We start from the raw sequence: 24,278 nt of genomic DNA, 5'->3' as shown, positions 1-24,278 counted from the left end.
CAACAGATGAGTGGCTGAGCATGTTGTGCTATATATACACAATGGAATACTACTCAGCTGTAAAAAATGGTGACTTCACCATTTTCAGCCGATCTTGGATGGACCTTGAAAAAATCATGTTGAGTGAAATAAGTCAGAAACAGAAGGATGAATACGGGATGATCTCACTCTCAGGCCGAAGTTGAAAAACAAGATCAGAAAAGAAAACACAAGTCGAACCTGAAATGGAATTGGAGTATTACACCAAAGTAAAAGATCCATGAAGGATGATAAATGACATGGTGGGGGTTGTATTGTTAAATGGGAAACTGGGGAATGTTATGCATGTACAAACTATTGTATTTACTGTTGAATGTAAAACATTAATTCCTCAATAAAGAATTTAAAAAAAAATGAAAAGCTTGGGAAATATAGCAATTTTGTCTAGGTGAAATAATTACAAATTGTGTTTTCTCATTTGTCATCATTCTACTTGACAACATTACGGAAATCATTATAATAGATTTTTATAAATTTCAGTGGAACTATTCAATTAAAACAAAATTTATAAAAAATGTCAAAGACACAATCATTCCTCCATCAGCTTCTTATGAAAATATAAGAAACTGAACAGAAGAAACAATTACAAAGTTAATATACAAAATGTACTCTGTTAGGGGAAAAAAAAAAAGAATAAATCTAAGAACAAATTCTATCCTTCAGGTTGTAATTGCTTCAATCCCAATTGGACTTCAAATCGGTTGGGATACTCGCAAACAGATGTCTTCCAGCAGTCTACATTATTGGAATATTGCTCTCTGAGCATGTGCACATTCAGACTTATTATATATATCCTCTTCGGTTTCTGGAGTTAGCTGGATGTTATCTTTGACTGGAGACAGGGGGTCTGACTTCTTACAAGAAGGAAGCTTTTCAGAATTTCTGTAAGATATAATAAAGTAAACAATGGTTATTAGATAATAGTCTTCTTGGGGAAAACAGAGACATATGCCTAGGAAGGCTCTTTACTGTATAATCTGCCATAGTTTATCATCTACATATTTAGGTTCTCTGAGTATGAATGACTGATAAAACGAGTTTTGCTTCTTCTCTCTTCCTGCTTTCAAAAGCTTTTTCTCTTTTTTTTAATATTTATTTTCCCTTTTGTTGCCTTTTTTTTAATTATTGTTGTTGTAATTGATGTCGTCATTGTTAGGACAAAGAGAAATGGAGAGAGGAGGGGAAGACAGAGAGGGGGAGAAAAAGACACCTGCAGACCTGCTTCACTGCCTGTGAAGCAACTCCCCTGCAGGTGGGGATCCAGGGGCTTGAACCGGGATCCTTACTCTGGTCAGTGCGCTTGGCGCCACGTGCGCTTAACCCACTGCACTACCGCCCGACTCCCTCAAAATCATTTTTCAATGTATGTGCCAGGCCACTACTAAACACATATGCAAAATAAAGCAGAATGACTTTGATAAAGAAACTAGATCTTTTCTTCTTACTACCCATTCCAAGTGTAAGAATGAATACGAGCAAGGCATGCATAAATATTTAAGGCCTATTGCTTACCCCTTTCCCATAACTCCCCTTCCCAGACTTTTCTATGGGAACAGGGCTCTATCTACAAAATAAATAATGCTATTATGAAATAATACAATTTTATATCTTATCAATAACAACTTAATAGCAGTCCCATTTTCTAATAGAACATTTAAGAATACTAAAAAACATCACTTTGTTATTGAGACTCATCCCCATGGCATTAGAGAAAGTTTCTGTGATGTGGTGCCTTCCTCACCCCAACAACAATAAAATATTATTACAGTTCTCACCAACCCATAAGAACTACAAAGGCCCTTCCAGAGAGTCTTTAAGATCAAAATAGTTTTCATAATTTTTAGAGTTTACTTGCCATTTCCACTGTGCTGAGGATTTAAAAGCAGAACTGAGTAAAAAGTTGCCAGCAACTTAGCATGAAGCAAGAGAGCAGCACAAAACAGTGCAAGAAACTCTACATCTGTGTAGCTGAAGTTGAAAGAAAGGAAGAAGTAAAGAAAGAAAGGGAGGGAGGGAGGGAGGGAGGAAGGAAGGATGGAAGGAAGGAAGGAAGGAAGGAAGGAAGGAAGGAAGGAAAGAAAGAAAAGCTTTTCTCTGAAGTTTAGAGGTTCTAGGTTTGATTTTCAGAACCACTGCTAAGCCAGAGCTGAGCATTGTTCTTGCTCTGCTTAAAAAAAAAAAAGTGGGACCAGGTGGTGGTGCACCTGGTTGAATGCACATGTTACAGTGCTCAAGGACCCGGGTTGGAGTCCCCAGTCCCCACATGTAGAGGGAAAGCTTTGCAAGTGGTGAGGCAGGGCTGCAGGTGTCTCTCTTTTTCTCTATCTCCTCTACCCTCTCGATTTCTGGCTGTTTCTATCCAATAAATAAAGATAATTTAAAAATTTTTTTAAAAAGTCACTTTCACTTAAAAATACTCTTTGAGAGCCTATCGGTTACAGAGCATTGGCTCTGTGTCCTTGAGTTTTCAAATTCAACTCCCCTTACCACATGTGCAAGAGCTCTGGTTTCTCACTAAAAATAAATAAATAAATAAAATAATGTAATGTAGTAAAAATTAAACTTCAATCCTTTACCTCTCTTCAAATTCTATGATGACATAGGAAACATACCTTAAACATCTTGTTGCATACTGAAACATGACGGTTCATCTCAAGAAAAGTATATGTAGCAATATGTTTATTTGGCTTTTGGTAAAGGGTTATCAGACATTTGGTAAAAGTTTTCTCTAAACTAAACAAAGCCAGTCTGTTACTTGTTGTTTTTCTCCTTAAAAACAACCAACCAACCAAACACCTTAACAGTATTTGCTGACAATAATAAATTCAACTTTCAAGTGTCAGAATGTTGTATTATCTGTATGTGCTACTTGATAGCTTTTTAATAGTACAATACAGACTAACAGACTATAAAGTTTCTTACTGCATTTCAGCCACCAAACCGCAGATGCTACTAAGATTCCATCCTGACTTCCCTGGGCAGATGATCTCACCAATGCTTCCTGGAACCTCATCTATCCCACTAGGGAGAAATAAGAGACAGGTTGGGGGTGTTGACCTGTCAACACCCAAATCCAGCAGTGAAGCAATTACAGAAGCCGGACCTACCACTTCCTGCAAACCAAAAAGAATTTTGGTCCATACTCCCAGAGGACGGGACATATAACTTTGGTGATAGGAACTGTATGGGATCATACCACTATTATTGGGCAGAGGGTAGATAGCATAATGGTTATGCAAACAGACTCTCGTGCCTGAGGCTTTGAAGGCCCAGGTTCAATCCACTGCACCACCATAAGCCAGAGCTGAACAGTGCTCTGGTAAAATAAATATAAATAAATAAATAATATACATAAATAAATATTTTAAAAAATTAACTAAAAAATATACCTCTATTATCTTAGAATCTTGTAAATCAATATTAAATCACTAATAAAAATTTTTAAAAATTATTTACTGAGAACAGGAAAATAAGCTAACAAGAAATTAACACTATTCTGTGATAATTTGTAATTTAACAGAAGGAAGTACTGTGGTAAAAAAAATGAAGACATATAGGCCAATTTTTACAAATAGTTATTAGTCACATACATTAGAAATATGCAAAACTCACTTAAATTCAACAATTCTCCCCCTGCAATTCTCCCCCTGTTGGGTCTAACAGAGAACTCAACTTAGATCCAGAAGTATGACATGACATTACCCTTAAAACTCCAGTGTCTATGACAACTTTATTTTCATTACATTCCAGAAAGAGAAAAGGAAAAAAAAAAAGTAGAGAAATTTAAGGTCTGGAAAAGCAAATTGTATAATAACAGAAAGACTCCAAGTTTAGAATGAGACCTGAGGTTTTTTTAGTTTACTATCTTAAACTAAGAGAAGGTCCAGATATAAATGCTAAGTACACTTAAGAAACCAATTCTCATGGCAATAAAAGTTGGAAGGATTAAAATTACAGGAAAAACAAAAAAGTTTCTCCTACTTAAGAGTTAAGTAACAAGGCAACTTACTTTTTAAATCCAAAATTTTTCCAGAGCTCATTGATTTTTATCTGTAACCCTGGTTTATTCTCAGCATCATGGCGATTTCTCTTCTGGATGTTTGCTGACTTCTTGCTCAGCCCACTGACTCTGGCAGGTACTAGTGGTTTGATCTTAGTTGCAGAAAGACTGTCCACAGAATTAGATTTATACAGCCCAGAAACCTGCAAATTAAATACTTGTTTTAATACTACCCTCTTAAAACAGTTATCTTCAGTTAGTTGCAATTTATTATTAATGTAACCTATAAGCATGTACAAAAATGTGTTATTTTGAATGCCTACTACAAAAACTGCCATAATAATCCTAACAGGTAATACAATCATTACAAAAGAAAAAAGAAAAGTCAAGTCTCCTTTGCTCTCCTCGCTGCCTCTACGAATTATCACTGTCTTGTACATCTACAGAGGTATTTATGCCCCCAGAGCAGCATATTTTCTGGTACATGTGTTGCTGGGGATTGAACTCGGGACCTCATGCTTGAGGATTTGATGCTTTATCCACTGCGCCACTTTCCAGACTTTTTTTTTTTTTTTTCAACCAGAGCACTGCTCATTTTATGGGGATTCAACCTAGAACTTTGGAGCCTCAGGAATGAGGGTCTCTTTGCATAACCATTATGCTATCTACCCTCCACTAGAGCAGCATATTCTCTATAGACTACTGTGTACTTTGCTTTTTTTCCCCGTACCATTATCCTAAATCCACTTAATTTTGTATTCTGATGGTTTTTCCATTTTCACTTGTAAGGATTGTTTTGATAGGCTGCCTCCTTTATCATTGGAGAATTGTACCATAATTAAAGGGATCTTCATAGGCATTTAGGCTTTTCCCACTAACGGGCTGGTTTTTATCGAGAATTATAGGCAGAAAATACAAATACAGTACTTGTAGGAAATACAAAATTTAAAGCTTCATTGCCATCTTTTTAGAACTGCTGTCTTAGGATAGTAAACACGAGATAAGTAAAATGAGGTCTTAAAATAGATGGATCTGATGGAAGGTGTATAAGCTGGAAAAGTATAGTATGGGATCTTAAATATAGTACTGGTGATGAGAAAAAGGGAGAGAATAAGAAATAAAACAAAGAAAAAAGAAAAAAAATAGTGCAACTTGGGAGGTAGCAAGTAGACAAAGTATTTAACTTCAAGCATGAATTCCTGAGTTCAGTCCCCTGCACTGCATGTGCCAGAGTGATACTCTGGTTTTCTCCTCCCTTCTCTCAATAAACTAGGGCTGTGAAGATAGAATAATGGTTACACAAAAAGACTTTCATGCCTGAGGCACTGAAAGTCCCAGGTTCAAGCTCCAGTGCCACCATAAGCCAGAGCTGAGCAGTGATCTGGTAAAATAATAATAATAATAAAATAATCAGAATTTCATTCAATAGGCACAGAGGTTTGAGTTTAAAAAAAAATATTTTATTTGACAGTGACAGAGATAAATTGAGGGAGGGAGGAGAGATAGAAAAGGAGAGAAAAAGAGATACCTGCAGCACTGCTTCACTTGTCACAAAGCTTCCCCACTGCAGGTGGAGAGCTGGGGCTTGCTTGAACCCAGATCCTTGAGCATTATAATATAAGTACACTCAGCTGGGTGTGCCATCACCTGTCCTATTTGCTTTTTTTTTTTAAAACCTTATGTAAAGTCACAAGAGCTGGAAGTTAAAAAAAGAAAAAAAGTATAATACTAAGCTTTTAAATTAAAAAATCCTGGGAGTCAGGCGGTAGCGCAGCGGGTTAAGCACACATGGCGCAAAGCACCTGGACTGGCGTAAGGATCCCATTAGAGCCTCTGGCTCCCCATCTACAGGGGAGTTGTTTCACAGGCGGTGAAGCAGGTCTGCAGGTGTCTATCTTTCTCTTCCCCTCTGTCTTCCCCTCCTCTGTCCATTTCTCTCTGCCCTATCTAACAATGATGACATCAATAACAACAATAATAATTACAACAACAATAAAAAACAAGGGCAACAAAAGGGAAAATAAATAAATATAAAAAAATAAAACAAAAAATAAATTAGAAAAATCCTAAATATATATAAAGCCTTCCTTTCCCCTTCCCTCTTTCCTTTCCTTCCCCTTTCTTTCTTCCTTCCTTCCCTCCCTTCCTTCCTTCCTTCCTTCCTTCCTTCCTTCCTTCCTTCCTTCCTTCCTTCCTTCCTTCCTTTCTCTCTCTCAGAGCACTGCTCAGCTCCGGTTCATGGCAGTGCAGGGGATTGAACCTGGAATTTTGGAGCCGTAGGCATGAAAGTCTCTTTGCATACTATGCTATCTTTGCATTATGCTATCTACCCAAGCCCCATAGCTTTTTCTAAAAACAAACAAAGCCAGAGAATTGGGAAAAAATGACATATGTTCATTATAGATAAAAAATGAGGAGAAAAGAAAAAGAACCTATGTAAATTCTTCCCATCTCATAGCTAAAACTAACTGTCCCCCTTCTCCTTCAACTTCAGTATTACTTTGCTGAAGGAAAGTTGATTTACAGGATTATTGTTGTCTTGAGGATACATTTCCACATTTCCCCAAAACAGTACACTTCCCTCGACCAAACAGCTATCTTATTCCATCACACCAGTAATTTATTTAATAATTCATTCTTGGTTTCAGTTAGGGATGTTTTGTCTTAAAGATTGTCTTGCTGTTAGAGGAATACACTTTATTATTTCACTAAGAAGGTACCTGTTGGGACCAGACAAAACCTCATAACAAGGCAATAAAAGGCAAATTTATGATCAGAGGACCAGGTTACTAAGAATGCAGGAAGCTCTCCAGTTCATCTCTCTTTCTGAGTACATAATCATCACCTTCCTGCATTACTGGTGGTGAGCACTGGCACTGGCCTGGTGTGCCAATCCTATGACTTCATGACTTTCTCTTCTAGAGTAGCAATGACCACTTTAAGTGTTTTAGCTGTCCTGCAAGCCCTGTTTGAACTGTCTGGGAAGACAGAGGGTCAAGACAGGAAGACAGGAAAACAAGAAGCAGCAAACTGGGGTGGCAACACAGTCAAACTGGAGGCAACACAGTCATTAGAGGCTCATGACTTAATCTTCAGCACCCTGATGTCTTTGGGTCAATGAAATTCTGTTTTTTTAAGACTCTTAGCCATTGATTTTTACATAAAGACAAAACCTGGCTTCTTAATAATAATAATAAAAAAACCCTCTCCCACATTTTTTTATATTCATGTAATTTCCAATATAGGACATTATACAATTTTTATGAGTAATGCCATATAAATACACAGGAAAAGATCTTTATACTGCAATGTAGCAGGTTTCACAATTTAAATTTGTACCATCAGACACAAGTATCTCTCATTTTCTGAATAATAAGCATGCACTATTTCTGTATTTTACCTTGTTCTTTAGAAGTGTGTCCTTTTTTGAAAAATGACATAAATGTACCTTGGACTTCTGATTAGTTTGATTACCAAATGACTTAAAACTGCAATCAGGGGGCCAGGTGGTGGCGCACCTCATTAAGCACTCACATTACAGTGCGCAAGGACCCAGGTTCAAGCCTCTGGTCCCCACCCGCAGGGGGAAAGCTTCACAAATGGTAAAGCAGGGCTGCAGGTGTCTCTTTGTCTCTCTCTATCACCCCCTTCTCTTTCAATTTCTGGCTGTCTCTATCTAATAAATAAAAATAATAATTTTAAAAAACTGCAATCATATTCCTAGATTCCCCAAGATAAAAACAATACAATTAATTTTATGACTAGCTATCACTCAACAAAATGTGAAAAAAAAAAAAGCATAAATAAAGAGCATGGGTTAGAATTAAATAATGTAAATTTAATGTACTTTTATGTTGGTTACTAAAGGAACCAGGCAAAATATTGTACCTGCAGCAGTAAATTATATAAAATAAAATATAGAAGTAAAATTGAAGGCTTATTTGAATTGCCTTAAGTGCTATCGAAATGCAGATTCAGATAAGACAATAATGTTCTGCTGTCAAACTAAGGTTTTATTTAAATCTGACTAGACTCTTTTTTTAAAAATATGTATTTGATAGATAACTTGAAGTGAAAAATACTCCATTAATTTGGATTGAAGTCTATAGAAATGCTAATAATCCTTGCATGTAAATAGCAAGAGTGGTAACTCTGATCTAAATACTTACTTAAAATACAGGTCATGAGTAAGATCATAAAATCAATCCATTTCAGACAAGGTCAATGAGCTCAATGCTACTGATTTTCACAGTATACCATCACATAAGCGCCTAAGAAGTATTTTCTTTAGAACCATATAAAAATAAAATCTTTCTCTCTCTCTCTCTTTTTTTTTTTATGCAATTACCAATATCTCCTCCTCCACCTCCTTCTTCTTATTATTATTTGAGAGAGAACACCAGAGCATCACTCTGGCAACTTGCAATGCCGGGTATTGAACTCAGGAACTCAGGCTTGACAGTTCAATGCCTTCTCCACTGTGCCACCTCCTGGGTCACATGGGCTGACTTTTTCAGACAGAGACAGAATGGGAGACAGAGGGAAATAAACCATGGCACCAAAGCTTCCTTCAATGTGGTGGGGGCTATGTATGGCAAAGTAGCACATCACTAGATTTTGTTGGCTTGAATAATGTTCTGAATCAAAATTTTCCTTACTTTTACATTAACTATTCTCAGTTTTTTCTATGAATTAAAAATTCATTTACCCTAGTTGGGATTTACTACATGTGGTAGCAAAAGGTGACTTTTGAGATCGTCAGGGAGATAGTTTAGCACTAAAATGAAGGTATGAGTGTATGATGTACCAGGTTTGATTCTTAGCATTTCTTATGCTGAACTGACTGGCACTCTGGTGTTTTTCTCCCTCAATCTCCTAGAAATAAGTATAAGAAAGATAAAAAGACACTCATCACACTAATAGTCCATTTCCTTATAAGGTTTCATATGTTATAAACATTAAACTTATAATAATCTTTCATCTTATTTTTTTGAAGCAATTCTTTATTGCCACGTTATCCCTAGGGCTCAGTGCCCATACTGCAAACCCATCACTCCCAGAGGCCACTTCTCCCCCCCTTTTTTCTTTTTTATAGGGACAGAGAGAAAGTGGGGACCACTGACTTAAGCCTGGGTCCTCATATCTGGTGATGTGTGTACTCTACCGTATGTCTCTGGCCACTTTCTGGATCCTATTTTATAGTTATCCTTCTGCTTAGATCTAAATAGTTCCACAACTTGAAAATAGTAATCAATGGAATACATGATGAAATAAGGAATTATATTAAATGTTATGTGGAAAACTGGGAAATGTTGCGCTTGTGCAAACTATTGTATTTTACTGTCAACTGTAAACCTTTAATGCCCCAATAAAGAAATTTTTAAAAAAGTTTAAGATATGAAGGCTGGAGAGAGTGCAGAAGTAACACACAAGACTCACATTCCTGAGGTCCCAGAGGTCTCAGAGTCAATCCCTGGCACCACCATTTGCCATAGCTAAGCAGGTCTCTCTCATGAAAATATCAATACAAAAAAAATCTTTTTTTTGGCCTCTAGGCTGGAGCTCAGTGCCTGCATTACAAATCCACTGCTCCTGGCAGATATTTTTTCCATTTTATTGGACAGGACAGAGAGAAACTGAGAGAGGAAGGGAAATTGAAAGGGAGAAAGACACCTGGAGACTTGCTTTACTGCTTGTGAAGTGACCCCCCCACACACACACTGCAGGTGGGGAGCCAGGGGCTCAAACTGGGATCCTAGTGTGGGTCTTTGTGCTTCATACTATGTGCACTTAACCCAGTGTGCCACCCCCAGACTCCTACAAAAAAAATCTTTAAGGTGAGCTTTCTACATAGTAAGATCCAAAATAAAAATATCAGGATAGCAATATATACATTTGTAGTGTAGCAACAACAAAAAAATCTTTAATGATCTGATTAACATCTTCTTTTCTCTTGCACACAAGTATGAAAGTAAAGGTCTTAAATGACTTACCTCTGAATCTGAATCCTTACTAAAATGCCGAGAAAGTTTTGATGCAGTCAACTTTTGTGGTGATGATCTGCCACTTTCCTGAGACTGTGAAGACCAACTTACTTCAAGGACAGGTTGCAACTCATCATTTGACTCATCTGTTTTTAACTGAGACTCAGCAGACACCTTATCATTCTCAGGCAGAGATATGGGGGGATCACTCTTTCTAAGAAACTGCTGCTGTGTTGTCCTGGGAGAGGGGCTCGGAGATCTGGAAAATTCTCCAAGATTTCCAGACCAACTAAAACAACTTCTTAGTGTCCCCAAAGTGGGTGGTGAAATGGTCCTTGTGAATTTACTGGTCTTAAGAGACTGACACTCTGCATCACTAGTTCCAGTTACATCATCTACAATCTCATCACTTGAATTCTCTGCTTCATTCCTATCAAGCAGACTCTCATCATTTGAATTGTGTTCATTTGTATCCACTGGAATCTGATCTCTTGAATGATGTGTTGTTTCATTTGTATCCACTGGAATTTGATCACTTGAATTATGTGTTACATTCCCGTCCAAAAGCTTCTTGACATTTGGACTATCTGATTCATTTACGTTGGTTTCTTTAACTGTGAGAGCAGTTTCATCTAAAAAGGATTTGCTTGCTTGCTTTGATACACAGTCAACAGTCTCCAGAGAACTGCAAAAAAACCTAATTAAAAAAAAAAGTGTAAGTACTTAGTCAAGGACTAAGGTTCAAATCCCTGGTCCCCACCTGCCGAGGGTGGGGTGGGGTAGGGGGTGTTTCTGAGTAGTGAAGCAGTGCTGTAGGTGACTCTCTCCCTATTACTCCTTTCTCCCTTGATTCTGGCTGTCTCTATCCAATAAATAAAGATAATTAAAAAAAATTAAAATATAAATAAAATTAAAATAAAATTTATTTATTTAGGTAGAGACTGAGAAACTGAAAGAGGGGAGACAGAAAGGGAGAATGATAATTGCAACACTGCTTTACCACCTGTGAAGCTTCCCCCTCTAATGCATGGAACCAGAGGCGTGAACCCAGGTCTTTTCACATTGTAATGTGTGTTCTACCAGGTGCGCCAGTAAGTCTTTGGATAGAATTTTCTAAAAGTAGTCATCTATATATGCATGCGTTGGAGTTTGTGTATTTACATATGTATATATTTTACCATTATGTAGGCATTCTTTCACCTAAACTTTTTAGCACATGAGGATCTTTGCCTGAGTCCAACTCACACAAGTACCTAAAGGACAGCTAATAAAATATTTAAACAGATAAGGGAAATATGCAAATAGGAAATATGAGAAGGACAAGTGAGTACTATCTCTTATTTTGTATAGTAAGATAAAAAAAATTAGGGAATCGGGCGGTAGCACAGCGGGTTAAGCGCACATGGCACAAAGTGCAAGGACTGGCATGAGGATCCTGTTTTGAGCCTCCGGCTCCCCACCTGCAGGGGAGTCGCTTCATAGGCGGTGAAGCAGGTCTGCAGGTGTCTTTCTTTCCCCCTCTCTGTCTTCCCCTCCTCTCTCCATTTCTATCTTTCCTATCCAACAATGACAACTTCAACAACAACAATAATAACTACAACAGTGAAAAAAAACAAGGGCAACAAAAGGGAAAAATAAGTAAACATAAAAAAAAGATAAGAAAAAGAAATTAGCCATCTGCCTCTGCTTTTAGCTTACTCCCTAGCAGCAAATCACCTGGACACTCATAGTATACTAAATATACAAAAAAAAGCATATATAAATCTAAAAGCTTTATATATATACTCCATAATCGTCCACATTATTCAAGATTGAGGTATAGGCTTTCAAAGGCATCATTTAATTCTATACCACTAAAAAATGTATTACTTATTCAGGGTAATAGTTAAAAAAACAAAACAACCCAATACAGGGCTAGAAAAATAGCTCAACTGGATCATGTGATGCTTTGCTATGTCTGCAAGCCAGCTTCAAGCCCAGCCCAATGACACTGGAGAAAGTTTATTCCCCCCTCTCTCTGCCTACTGGAAAAGGTGGCTCAGAGTGAAGCCTCCAGAGATGATAAAAACAAACCATAACCTAATGCAAATGAAAGATGGATATATAGGAGGATATATTTGAGTTTATAAATTTGAAAAGAAAACTCTATAGTATATGATTAAATAAATATAAAACTGGGCAGGGGAGATAGCATAATGGTTATGCAAATGACTTTCATGCCCGAGGCTCTGAAATCCCAGGTTCAATCCCTTGCACCACCATAAGCCAGAGCTGAGCAGTGCTCTAGTCTAGTATATCTTTCAGTATCTCTCATTAAAATAATATCTAAAAAAGATAAACATAAAACTTAAGGTGACGGAGTCGGGAGTTAGCATAGCAGGTTAAGCGCAGGTGGTGTGAAGCGCAAGCATCGGCATAAGGATCCTGGTTCGAGCCCCTGGCTCCCCACCTGCAGGGGAGTCGCTTCATAGGCGGTGAAGCAGGTCTTTAGGTGTCTATCTTTCTCACCCCCTCTGTCTTCCCCTCCTCCCTCCACTTCTCTCTGTCCTGTCCAACAATGACATCAATAACAACAACAATAATAGCTACAACAACAATAAAAACCAAGGGCAACAAGAGGGAAAGTAAATAAATAAATATAAAAAAAAAAAAAAAAAACTTAAGGAGAATTTACCTCCTTTAATAAGCATTGATTCAAATCCAAGATGGTACCCACTATATTCTATAAACATTTCTGCCCTTTCATCAAATTCCTAGCTGAGGTGTGTAAGAAGGAAAACACTATGTGGAATGAAAGATTTTACTAAGATTTCCACTGGGCAGAAAACAATAGCTTCTGAATTTTATCACATAATCCATTAAATAAACAATAATTCTTGTGATATCAAAATAGCCCCCATGGATTATTTCACATCTAAGAGTAGTAGTAAGAGGCTTAAATTATGATTCATCATCAGTTACAAAACAAAATTAAACCCAGACCCCCTCTCAGTTCATAGATGCTTCTTGCCAATTAGCTTATAGTGCCACCTAACCTGACATTTGTATTACTTGAAGAGAAAGTGCTAAGTATCTACCTAACACAGATAAAGAAGACCTAAGATAGATTTCCAAAAAATGCAGAAAGACTGACAATCTTCCACACACTTCGTACCTCCTATTGATTTATAATAAAGAATGAGACAATAACAAGTAATTGCACACATATGAATGACTTAGAACCGCGTCAGGTATCACTATACATAACTTCTGAGTCTGCACAATAGTCTTACCCATATGGCCATTCACATTTACAAATAAACAAGACTCAAAAGTTAAATGGCCTTTGAAAACTCACACACAAAAGGTCAGAGTGAGAATTTAACCAGTGCCTATCAAATTTCTCCTTTCAATGCACCACATTGACCACCAGTAGGAATTTCTCCCATTGCTGGTACGATGCGACCCCGGTAAGGTTTTTTTTTTTCACCCTTTCAGATGCTCAATCTCTTAACCAAAAATAAGACAATAAAGTCAATCCTAAATATTACATAATGCTATTGTAAGGAATAAGAAAACAAAAAGACTGAAAACTAGCTAAGGAAACTAAGTTAACATTTAGTTACAGGTAGATGTTATGTAACCAGCATGAGAACAAAATACAAAGATGTATTCCTCAGGGGCCAGGTGGTGGCAAACCTGGTTAAGTGCATACAGTACAGTGAGCAAGGACCTCGGTTCAAGCCCCCAGTGCCCACTTGCAAGGGGAAAGCTTTACGAGTAATGAAGCAGAACTGGAAGTGTCTCTCTGTTTCTTTCCCTCTCTAGCTCCTTCTCCCCTTTAATTTCTATCTCTATCCAATAATAAATAACATATTAAAGAAGGAGGAGAAGGAGGAGGAGAAGAAAAAGGGGAAGAAAGCTCATCTTCATCATGTACTCCCAAATCATTCCAACAGGAAGCTTCCTCCTCCCTCCAAGTCTCTTAAATTAAAAAACTAGAAACAAAGGCTGGGGGACTATCCCAGAATAACAATTTTCCAATGAGAATTTTGATTCTATATGGAGAAATTATAAAATTAACATAGAAAAAGTGCTGGATTTGGCAGCACATATACTAAGAGAACGATAGTGTACTACGGTTAAAAATACAGCCAAAAAATGATGAAACTGTTAACTAAATAAGACAGATTCCACATTTTCTCCCCTACCCTGACTCAATACTTATTCAAGACAATTACAAGTAACAGAATATATTATGTAAAATAGAACAACATCCTGTAGCTATAACCATACCTGCTTCTGGTTCCTGGAACCACCACTGCCCCACTTTCTTCATTTTTTCTCTGTAAAAATGTTGCAAATTTATTTCTTGTTATAGGTGGTGTGCTTACAGTTTTTATACTAGTAGTTCCATCTGCCAGGTTAGGCATAGAAATTTCAGAAGAATTCAATAATTTATGACTCTCAGAGTTATTTTTCTTGGTCTTCTTGGTAAATGAAAGTGAATACTGATTCAATAGATCATCTTCTGACAGCTCTTCTAAACAAAAACAAGACAATAAATCTTTATTTCATAACTCTACAGATTCCATGCCCTGCAGTTCCAAGGATGAAGTTTTATTATTGTTGCTGTGTTTATAACATCACAAATAAGCCTATGACTTAAGATCAGTGAATTGTATGAAATTACCCACACCAAAATTTCAGGACACAAACATTTCTATAAGGGCCCACATTTATTATACTAAAGACCCATAATTGAATGTTAAAAAAGAAAATGTGTGTGTGTGTGTGTGTGTGTGTGTGTGTGTGTGTGTTGGGGGGAGGGTGTCACTTGGCAGAATGCACATGCTATCATGTGCAAAAACTAGGGTTCAAGCTTCATGTCCCCACTTGCAGAGGGAAGGTTTACAAGTGATGGAGCAGTGCTGTGAGAAATCTCTCCTTTTGATCTCATCCTTTATCAAAAGAAAAATAAAGTAGCTGCCAGGAGCAGTGGAGAAACCATGGAAAAACAAACAAATAATGGGGGCTGGCATGAGCTAAGCTGGTAGGATGGCGCCTACCTTGCCATGCTTAACTAGACCAGTTTCAAGCTCCAGACATACCACACAGAAGTACTAAGGCCCTAGGAAGTTTCTGTGCTGTGATGGTACATTTTTTCTCTCTCCGTCTCCCTGAAAAAATTGGTCCAGAATTGTGAAATCATATAAGTGTAAAACTCTGGAGAAGACTAGCCATGGTCATTTATAAAAGAAGAAACAAAAAAAATAATAATAATAATAAAGCAAGTTACCTGTAAAGAGTTCACTTAAAAATGTTCCAATAAAAACCAGATGCTATTTGTACACCCAGTACCTATGTTATGTTCTTGAAAGGTATGTGTTTTCAGATAATCAAAAGTAATTTGTGTTCTAGCTCTGATTATTATATAGCTAAATTGATTTTGATCCTGGCAAAGACCTAAATGTGATTACTGTTCAAGAAATTTTTGAGCACTTACAGAAAAGGAACAACAACAACAAAAATACTACAGGGTTCTCAGAAAGACTTCACTATGGAAAAATTGTATCAAACTAACCTTATTTTCTTTTTATAAGGTTGTTAAAATAGCTACTCAGGGGACATAATTAGAATATCTGAATTGCACAAGACTCCAGAGAATCATGTCACATAGGTGGGGCAATCAAAGCAAAACTTATTGTATAAAAGTTATGCTGAAAATCTTGAAAGACTCTGAGTCTAGGATGAAAGAAGATCTGATGCAAGAGGGGGAAATAGCATAATTGTTATGCAAAAATATTCCCCTGCCTGAGGTTGAATCCCTCATACCACCATAAGCCAAAGTGCTCTGGCAGAAAGAAAGAAAGGAAGAAAGGAAGAAAGAAAGAACGAAAGAAAGAACGAAAGAAAGAAAGAAGGAAAGAAAGAGAGAAACATTTGATACTTGTGTAGGTTTTTGTATTTGCTTTGATTTAGTAAAATTTTGGGTTATTAAAAAAGCCACTGGCATATTTTTCTGTGCAAAAATGAATCATGACTTTTCCAACAACACAATACTACACAAGAACACACAGTTCAACCAAAACTTACACATGAAGCCTCAGTCCCAAATGTCTAGGAAGACTATGTAAAGACTCCAAAAAGGAAATGGGGGAAAAATGGGTAGAACAATGTACTGAATGAATTTAAATCATCTTACTAGAGGCAACTGTCTCAGGGATATATGTAATTTGTCCAAAATTCAAAATATGAAATCATGGATCCTTTAAGACAGCTAAGCATACCCATGCTCAAAACAGCACTGCCATAGGCCAAATTTAGAAATAATACAAATATCTACCAACAGAGTAGTGGCTAAGTAACTCTTGGTATATACACACGATGTAATGCTAGTCAATTGTAAGTAATGATGAAATCTCATTTGCTAAATCTTGGATGGAAGTTGAAGGAATCATGTTAAATGACACATGCTAGATAGTCTCATAGGTGAAACTTAAGAAACAAGAAACTTAAGCAACAAAGAAAAGTGTCTTTGGGGTCAGATGGTGGTGCACCTGGCTGAGTTCCAGGTTCTGGAACATGGAGGCAGAGGAGGACCTAGTGGGGGTTATATTATTATGTGAAAAATTGGGAAATGTTATGCTTATACAAACTATTGTATTTTACTGTCAACTATAAACCATTAATCCCCCAATAAAGAAGTTTAAAAACCAAACTTAAACCTAATAACTGGAAAAAAAATAAAGTAAAAGTTTACAAAAGATTTCATTGCTGTTAGATTATAATTATTATTCTTATATTTTACAGTAAAAATAAACAAAGAACATTTTTTTCCCCAATTCTATTCTCATCACTTCATTTCAACAATGTACTGAAGATTCCTGCAGACAAAATAAATACAAAGCAGCCTGGGAGGTGACTCACTGCTGGACCCTCAAGCAGGAGGCCCTGAGTTCCATCAGTATGTACTGAGTTCCATCAGTATGTACAGTATGTGCCAGACCTAGGCTCCGATATGTTTTCTCTCATAAGTAACTAAGTAAACAAGTAGCTTCATATGGAAATAATTATTTTTGCTACATGTGAACAATAAACAATAGAAATCAAAATACTATAATACAAAAATCAAAATCCAAAAATCTAAAGTACAGGGCCAGAGCACTATACTTGTAACTTATGCAGTCCAAGTTTGAGTATTGGCACCAGGAGGCGCTATGGTCTCTTGCTCTCCCTCTTAATATAGTGAAAATCTTACATGCACAATGCCAGAGATCCACAAAACATTACAAAAGAAAACTGAAATATAGAGCTAAATTCAGTAGATACACAATACCTGTATACCAAAAATTGCAAAGCAGTTATGAAAATTAAGAGTTGCTTTACTTCTTCACAGCAAAAGAAACCACTACCCAAACCAAGAGACCCCTCACAGAATGGGAGATCTTTAAATGCCATACATCAGACAAGAGTTTAATAACCAACATATATAAAGAGCTTGCCAAACTCAACAACAAGACAACAAATAACCCCATCCAAAAATGGGGGGAGGACATGGACAGAATATTCACCACAAAAGAGATCCAAAAGGCTGAGAAACACATGAAAAAATGCTCCAAGTCTCTGATTGTCAGAGAAATGCAAATCAAGACAACGAGATATCACTTCACTTCTGTGAGAATGCCATACATCAGAAAAGGTAACAGCAGCACAAATGCTGGAGAGGTTGTGGGGTCAAAGGAACCCTCCTACACTGCTGGTGGGAATGTAAATTGGTCCAACCTCTGTGGAGAACAGTCTGGAGAACTCTCAGAAGGCTAGAAATGGACCTACCCTATGATCCTGCAATTCCTCTCCTGGGATATCCTAAGGAACCCAACACATCCATCCAAAAAGATCTATGTACACATATGTTCTTGGCAGCACAATTTGTAATAGCCAAAACCTGGAAGCAACCCAGGTGTCCAACAACAGATGAGTGGCTGAGCAAGCTGTGTGTGTGTGTGTGTGTGTATATATATATACACACACACACACACACACACACACACACACACACACACACACACACACAATGGAATACTACTCAGCTATAAAAAATGGTGACTTCATCGTTTTCAGATGATCTTGGATGGACCTTGAAAAAATCATGATAAGTGAAATAAGTCAGAAACAGAAGGATAAATATGGGATGATCTCACTCTCAGGCAGAAGTTGAAAAACAAGATCAGAAAAGAAAACACAAGTAGAACCTGAAATGGAATTGGAGTATCACACCAAAGTAAAAAGACTCTGGGGTGGGTGGGTGGAGAATACAGGTCCAGGAAGGATTCAAAGGACCTAGTGGGGGTTGTATTGTTACATGGAAACTGGGGAATGTTATGCATCTACAAACTATTGTACTTACTGTTGAATGTAAAACATTAATTCCCCAATTTAAAAAAAAAGTGAAAAAAATTAAAGAAAAAAAAAAAGAGTTGCTTTAAGCAAACTAGAAAGCTTATCATTGCTAAATGTCTATTTTCTCTAAACTTCAGTCTTTAGAGACTACACTATTCACTAAAAACCAATCAAAGTCCTAGAAAACCTATTAGTATTTTAAAGAAATTGCAAGATTTACATAGAAATGTCAATATTAAATAGTGGAAACAAGTTGTTAAAAGAAGTTTAAGGATTAAGGCTACCTGATCTCAAGGTATAAATTGATTGACATATAAATCAACAAGTGTCAATATGGTATGCTTGGCATAAATGAAATGAGACTAATGACTAAAAAGAGTTCAGAAAGAGAAGACCCACACATTCATAAATATTAGCAATACCCACAACTATTGCACAAAAATAAAGTACATACCATTTCGTGGCCTTTTCACAACAGATGACTTCCTTGGAAGATTTAACCCCTTAGTAGTTATCACTCGTTCAAGACCCACAGTACTTGGATTTTCCTTTGGTCTTTTAGCATCTGAAACATCTAGCTGAAGTCCAGGGCAATAATTCCTATGCCAAATGCTATTAACATTCGATGACTTTTGACCCACTCTGTCATTCCAGCCATGACTTCTAGACTGGGTAGGCTACAGTTGTAAAAATAAAAAAAGAAAGTTACTTTAAGATGAAATATAATTCATTTTCCCATTATTAATTCTAAGTAAATAAGTTGGTCTTTAAAAGAAATAAAAACCTTTCATGAAAAATTTATCTCTAATCCCACTTTCTACTTTGCTGGTTCTATTATTTGTATCTTATATTCTCAGGTCCATTTTTAAAAAATATTTATTTTAAATGATAGAGTGGAAACCAGGGTCTAATGCAAGTATGATATCATGAGCTACCTCACAAGTCTTGTTTTTATACTGTTTAATAAAAAACAAACAAACAAAAAACACTCCATCCATTGCTTTCCAATCATTTTTGTCTTTGGAGCTCTGATGTGATACCAGGTGTCAAATAGAATTTAAGGAAATTAACCAATATGTGTATGGTCTAAGAGAAATAATTTCTCCAGCATCAAGTTACTTTCAATCTATAGCCTACAAAGTGCTTGGAAATAGACATGATTAGCAGCTGCTTCTTATGCTCTTTTTTTTTTTTTTCCCTTAGACTTTTATATACTTTTTAATGCTGTGTAAAGTGAAGCTTCCATTCCAAGTATCCCATGGCCTCTCACTGAGTTCATCACTTGGTTTTCTGCTGGTAGTTGCTAATGTAAACTTCTCTAAAACTGCCATTGGGGCCAGTGGAGTCTAAAGCTGCCCCCTCTCCGGGCAGGATGAATAAGGGTGGAACAAGACCTCTGTGGTAGCATTTTTTAAAATATTTATTTTATTTATTTATTCCCTTTTGTTGCCCTTGTTGTTTTATTATTATAGTTATTATTGTTGTCATTGTTTTTGCATAGAACAGAGAGAAATGGAGAGAGAAGGGGGAAGACAGAGAGGAGAGAAAGACAGACACCTGCAGACCTGCTTCACTGCTTGTGAAGCAACTCCCCTACAGGTGGGGAGCCAGGGCTTGAACCGGGATCCTTATGCTGGTCCTTGCACTTTGCGCCACCAGTGCATAATCTGCTACACTACAGCCTGACTCCCAATAGTGGTTTAAGTGTTGGCTCTTATGCTCTTTTAAAAAAATCTCATAAAATGTTACCATGGCAGAGTCTGGATTATAGTCATCAACCTGTTCAAATGTATTTATATCTTTATTTCCAAGTGCTATTTGAAGAGCTACAGAATCATCAACATACCTGAGTTATTAGGATTAAGGAAAAAAATCATATTAGAACAGGAAAACATTTTTTGGTCACAGAAAAATCTTTCAAGGTTTATGACTGAAACAGATCTTACTTATACTTATATCCTACTAATATTTATATATTACTGAAACCAATGTCATACTGTAGTGCCTACTGTAGGGGTTGGTTATTTCTGAAGTAAAGCCCCAAGTTATCATTACTCATTACAATGGAGGTGGAGATGAAAGTGCTGGTTATCACCTTGAGCACATAACTCCCAACACATAATGCCAGAGAAGAGACACCCTCTGTGTACATTCACACACCCAGAATATTCTTCCTAGCAAACACATCTGCTCGTCAAGCATGCCAGCGCTGGAACATGTACTTTAAGCGAATGTCTCTATGTTTTTTGAGCCAACCCATACAAATTAGCAAGTCGTAGTAGACAGACCTCAGGTTTATGAACGAAAAGTTGTTTCACATTTTCAAAGTTGATAACTAAAAATAATACAGACTTCACTGTAAGAAAGTAAGCAAAAAGTAAATTGGGAATCTTTTACTGAATACATCACCACAAAACATGAAAGAAATATAAAATTATATTATTCTGGCTCTGAAAGGATACTGCCCAGCATAGCTTAGTGTTTCTGGATCAATGTCATCTTCATAGGCATTCAGAGGGATGAGTTTTCTTTTAACAGGATCAAAAACTAGTTGATAGAGAAAGGTATTGTTGGCCCGAATAAATCCTTTGATGTAATCTTCTGGTACTGTTATATTCATCTTAAGGTAATGTCCAATTTTCTTGATAACCTAATACAAGATGTCAAAATATTTATGAGTGATCTGCAAATAAAGTACAAGACATTTACTATTCCCAACATGAATTGGTTTACCTTAAAGAACTGGAAATGACAGGGGGCAGCCGGTGGTGCACCTGGTCAAGCACTCACATTATAGTGCACAAGGACCTGGGTTTAAGTCCCCAGAAGCAAGGGGAAAGCTTCATGAGTGGTGAAACGGGGTTGCAGCTGTCTCGCTATTTTCACCACCTCTCTCAATTTCTCTGTCTCTATCCAATAATATACATAATATATATATATATATATATAATTGGAAATGACAGAAAAATTACTTTTATGTACATTTATAATCCATCAGCAAACTCAATCATGAGATATGACATCACTTAAAATCCTAACTCTTAATGGCAGTATTTTCTTTGGATTTCCTATTAATTCTAATTTTCAGCTATAAAATCAAATCTATATTACTAGGAGTATCTTTAAGATACAATCCTCATCCTCTTAGTCTCTTTCATTCAGAAACCAAAAATAAAACTTAGAAAATACAAAACCTGAGAATGAAAACTAAACTTTCTTAGAGATCATATTTTAAAAATTAAGTCAACAATCTAACTTCTTTTAGACCATGGATGCACAAAGATAGGTCTTTAGTATGTTATGCAAAATTCATAATGGGAGGAAATCCCAGAGAACTGATTTTTTTGAAGTTATGCAATTGCATGCATGCCTAGAGCACTGTTCTGTCTTATACAGTATCTTATACTAACAATGAATGTACAGTGCACTCAACCAAGAGCTATGTTCCTGGTCTGCAGTAATACTGAAGTCACTGGTCAGAGAGAAAGACACCTGCAGACCTGCTTCACCACTTGTGAAGTTTCTCTGCTGCAGGTGGAGAGCAGGGGCAGCATAGTACTATATGCATGCTTAACTGGAAGAGCCACAGCCCAGCCCTCCCTGCCCCCCCCCCCAGAATATTCTATAATGTACATAACACATAGTACTATGTATTAGATTGGATGAGGCAGACATGAGAAAATGCAGATAGTTTTCTTCTTCTTCTTTTTTTGCCTCCAGGGTTATGGTACCTGCTCCTGGAGGCCATTTTTTCCCCATTTTTGTTGCCCTTGTTGTTTATCATTGTTATATTGCTGTCATTGTTGTTGGACAGGACAGAGAGAAAGTGAGAGAGGAGGGGAAGACAGAGAGGAGAGAAAGACACCTGCAGACCTGCTTCACCACTTATGAAGAGACCCCCCCACCCCCGCAGGTGGGGAGCCGGGGGCTCGAACCGGGATTCTTATGCTGGTCCTTGTACTTTGTACCACCTGCACTTAACCTGTTGCACTACCGACCACCCCCCCCCCAAGCTATCTTCTTCTTCTTTTTTTTTTTAAAGATTTTATTTATTTATTAATGAGAAAGATAGGAGGAGAGAGAAAGAACCAGACATCACTCTAGCACATGTGCTGCCAGGGCTCGAACTCAGGACCTCATGTCCAAAGCCTTATCACTGCACCACCTGCCGGGCCACCCCAGCTATCTTCTATTAGGTTCTGTCAAAGAGATTTGCAATTCCTTAATTTTAACTTGTTTTATAAGACAAACTTATTTTTTTCATAATTAGTTGTATTAAAATTGTAATGAATTGGTTAGTTTTAAGTGAATAAAATTTTCTATTTTATTTTTATATGACTCAATATGAACTACTTTATCACACACATAAACAAAAAAAATACTACCTCAAGGAGTTTTGCAGGTCGTAAAGGGGTATGGGGCAGGGGGGTTAGCAGGTTCAACTTCCCTGCATGATCCTTGGAACTGCATATGCCAGAGTGATATTCTGGTTTTCCCTTTCATTAATAATCAAATAAGCCTTAAAAGAAAATGTAAAGGGATTCCAAGACCAAAAAACTTAATAAGCACTACTACAGAACAGGACAAACTAAAAGATTGTGTATTTTAACAGGAATTATACCCTAAAATATTTTGCCTTTAATACTCTGTTAGTCTTCATTTAATAATAATAATAATTTTTTTTTTTCTGGTGGTGCCCAGAAAATAGTTCAGAGAGCAGAGTGCATGTCTTCCCTGTGTAAGGCCTTGGGTTCGATCCTTGGCACAAAGGAAGAGGATCAAGGACACCAAAGACTAAACCAGGTGGGACTCTGAACAATGGAGCAATTAATGCTTTTGTGTCTCTCTTCCTTCTTTGTAAAAATAAAGACCAAAGACTGGTCAAAGAGGCAGTTCAATAGAATCATGGATTTGTGAGGCCTTGGGTTCACTTCCCAGCACTGCATTAGGAAAAAAGAAACAAAACAAAACAAAAAAAAGGTTTTTCATTAATTACTGAGAATACTGTTTAGCATCTGGGAAAGCAAATTTCCAGTGCTGTAGTCATTTTTCTCCATTTAGTAACATATTACAGGTTATTGATATGATAGCATATATGACCCATATTCCAAGTAGTTTATTATTTAAGAAATGCAGCAGCTGCAGGGGTTGGACAGTGGTGCACTCAGTTGAGTGTACACATTATCATGAGCAAGACCTGGGTTCAAACCTCCAGTGCCCACCTTCAGGGGGGTGAGGTAGGTAAGTTCATTACTAAGAATGTATTCAAAACAAATAACCTAACACATTGACTCTGAGTACAAAGAGTCACATGCCAGGACTTGACTATTTTTCTACTGGTATATAGACTATCCTTTTAAGCACCTTCCTTCATTCCAGTCATGTCAATCACACAGCAATTTATACAAAAAGCACTTTTTCCTTATTTTCCACTTTTGCACTTTAAAGTGACACACGTTTTATTGTGGGAAATTTGAACACACAAACTTAGGTAGAAAACAGAAGTTGTCAGAAATCTCATCACTTGTGAGATAAACATTTTAACATAGATCCTTCTAGCCACCTATGAACTATATAGCTAGCCTCTGGTCACAGTACCCTGCATGCACCTGATTCACCTTCAGTGCTGCATGAGTCTCTCTTTTCTCCTCCTCCTCTCTATTCCTCCCACCCCAATTTCACTATGTCCTATAAAGTAAAAGAGAGGGAAAAAAAAAAGAGAAAAAATTTGCAGTAGGTTCCTTGCAAAGACACAAAGCCACAGTGATAACCCTGATGACAATAAAAAATAAATAAATAAATAAATGAAAGAAATGCTGCAGAAATTAAATAACTACCCAAACCAAGAGATCCCTCACAAAATGGGAGATCTT

The 24,278-nt window shown here is 37.0% G+C and overlaps 1 protein-coding gene across 2 annotated transcripts in view; it reads right to left on the bottom strand.

Annotated features, from left to right (window-relative positions):
• Window positions 1-360: 360 nt before the first annotated feature.
• EXO1 (exonuclease 1) overlaps window positions 361-24,278 on the bottom strand; it is a 38,281-nt gene continuing 14,363 nt past the window's right edge. Inside the window, exons 8-14 of one of the 2 annotated variants that reach the window (XM_060192040.1) lie at window positions 20,868-21,055; window positions 20,155-20,251; window positions 18,860-19,082; window positions 14,299-14,545; window positions 10,033-10,720; window positions 4,049-4,242; window positions 361-921 (exon numbers count right to left, since the gene is read on the bottom strand). In XM_060192040.1, coding sequence (XP_060048023.1) covers window positions 780-921; window positions 4,049-4,242; window positions 10,033-10,720; window positions 14,299-14,545; window positions 18,860-19,082; window positions 20,155-20,251; window positions 20,868-21,055 — 1,779 coding nt within the window. In that variant the 3' untranslated portion in view covers window positions 361-779. Of the gene's footprint in view, window positions 922-2,942; window positions 3,061-4,048; window positions 4,243-10,032; window positions 10,721-14,298; window positions 14,546-18,859; window positions 19,083-20,154; window positions 20,252-20,867; window positions 21,056-24,278 lie in introns of those variants that run through there. The other variant, XM_060192041.1, reaches the window with a different exon arrangement.

This window comes from Erinaceus europaeus, chromosome 6 (assembly GCF_950295315.1).
Source record: "Erinaceus europaeus chromosome 6, mEriEur2.1, whole genome shotgun sequence".
NCBI lineage: Eukaryota > Metazoa > Chordata > Mammalia > Eulipotyphla > Erinaceidae > Erinaceus > Erinaceus europaeus.
The sequence above is the reverse complement of the archived record's forward strand: the minus strand, read 5'-3'. Positions and strand labels throughout refer to the sequence as shown.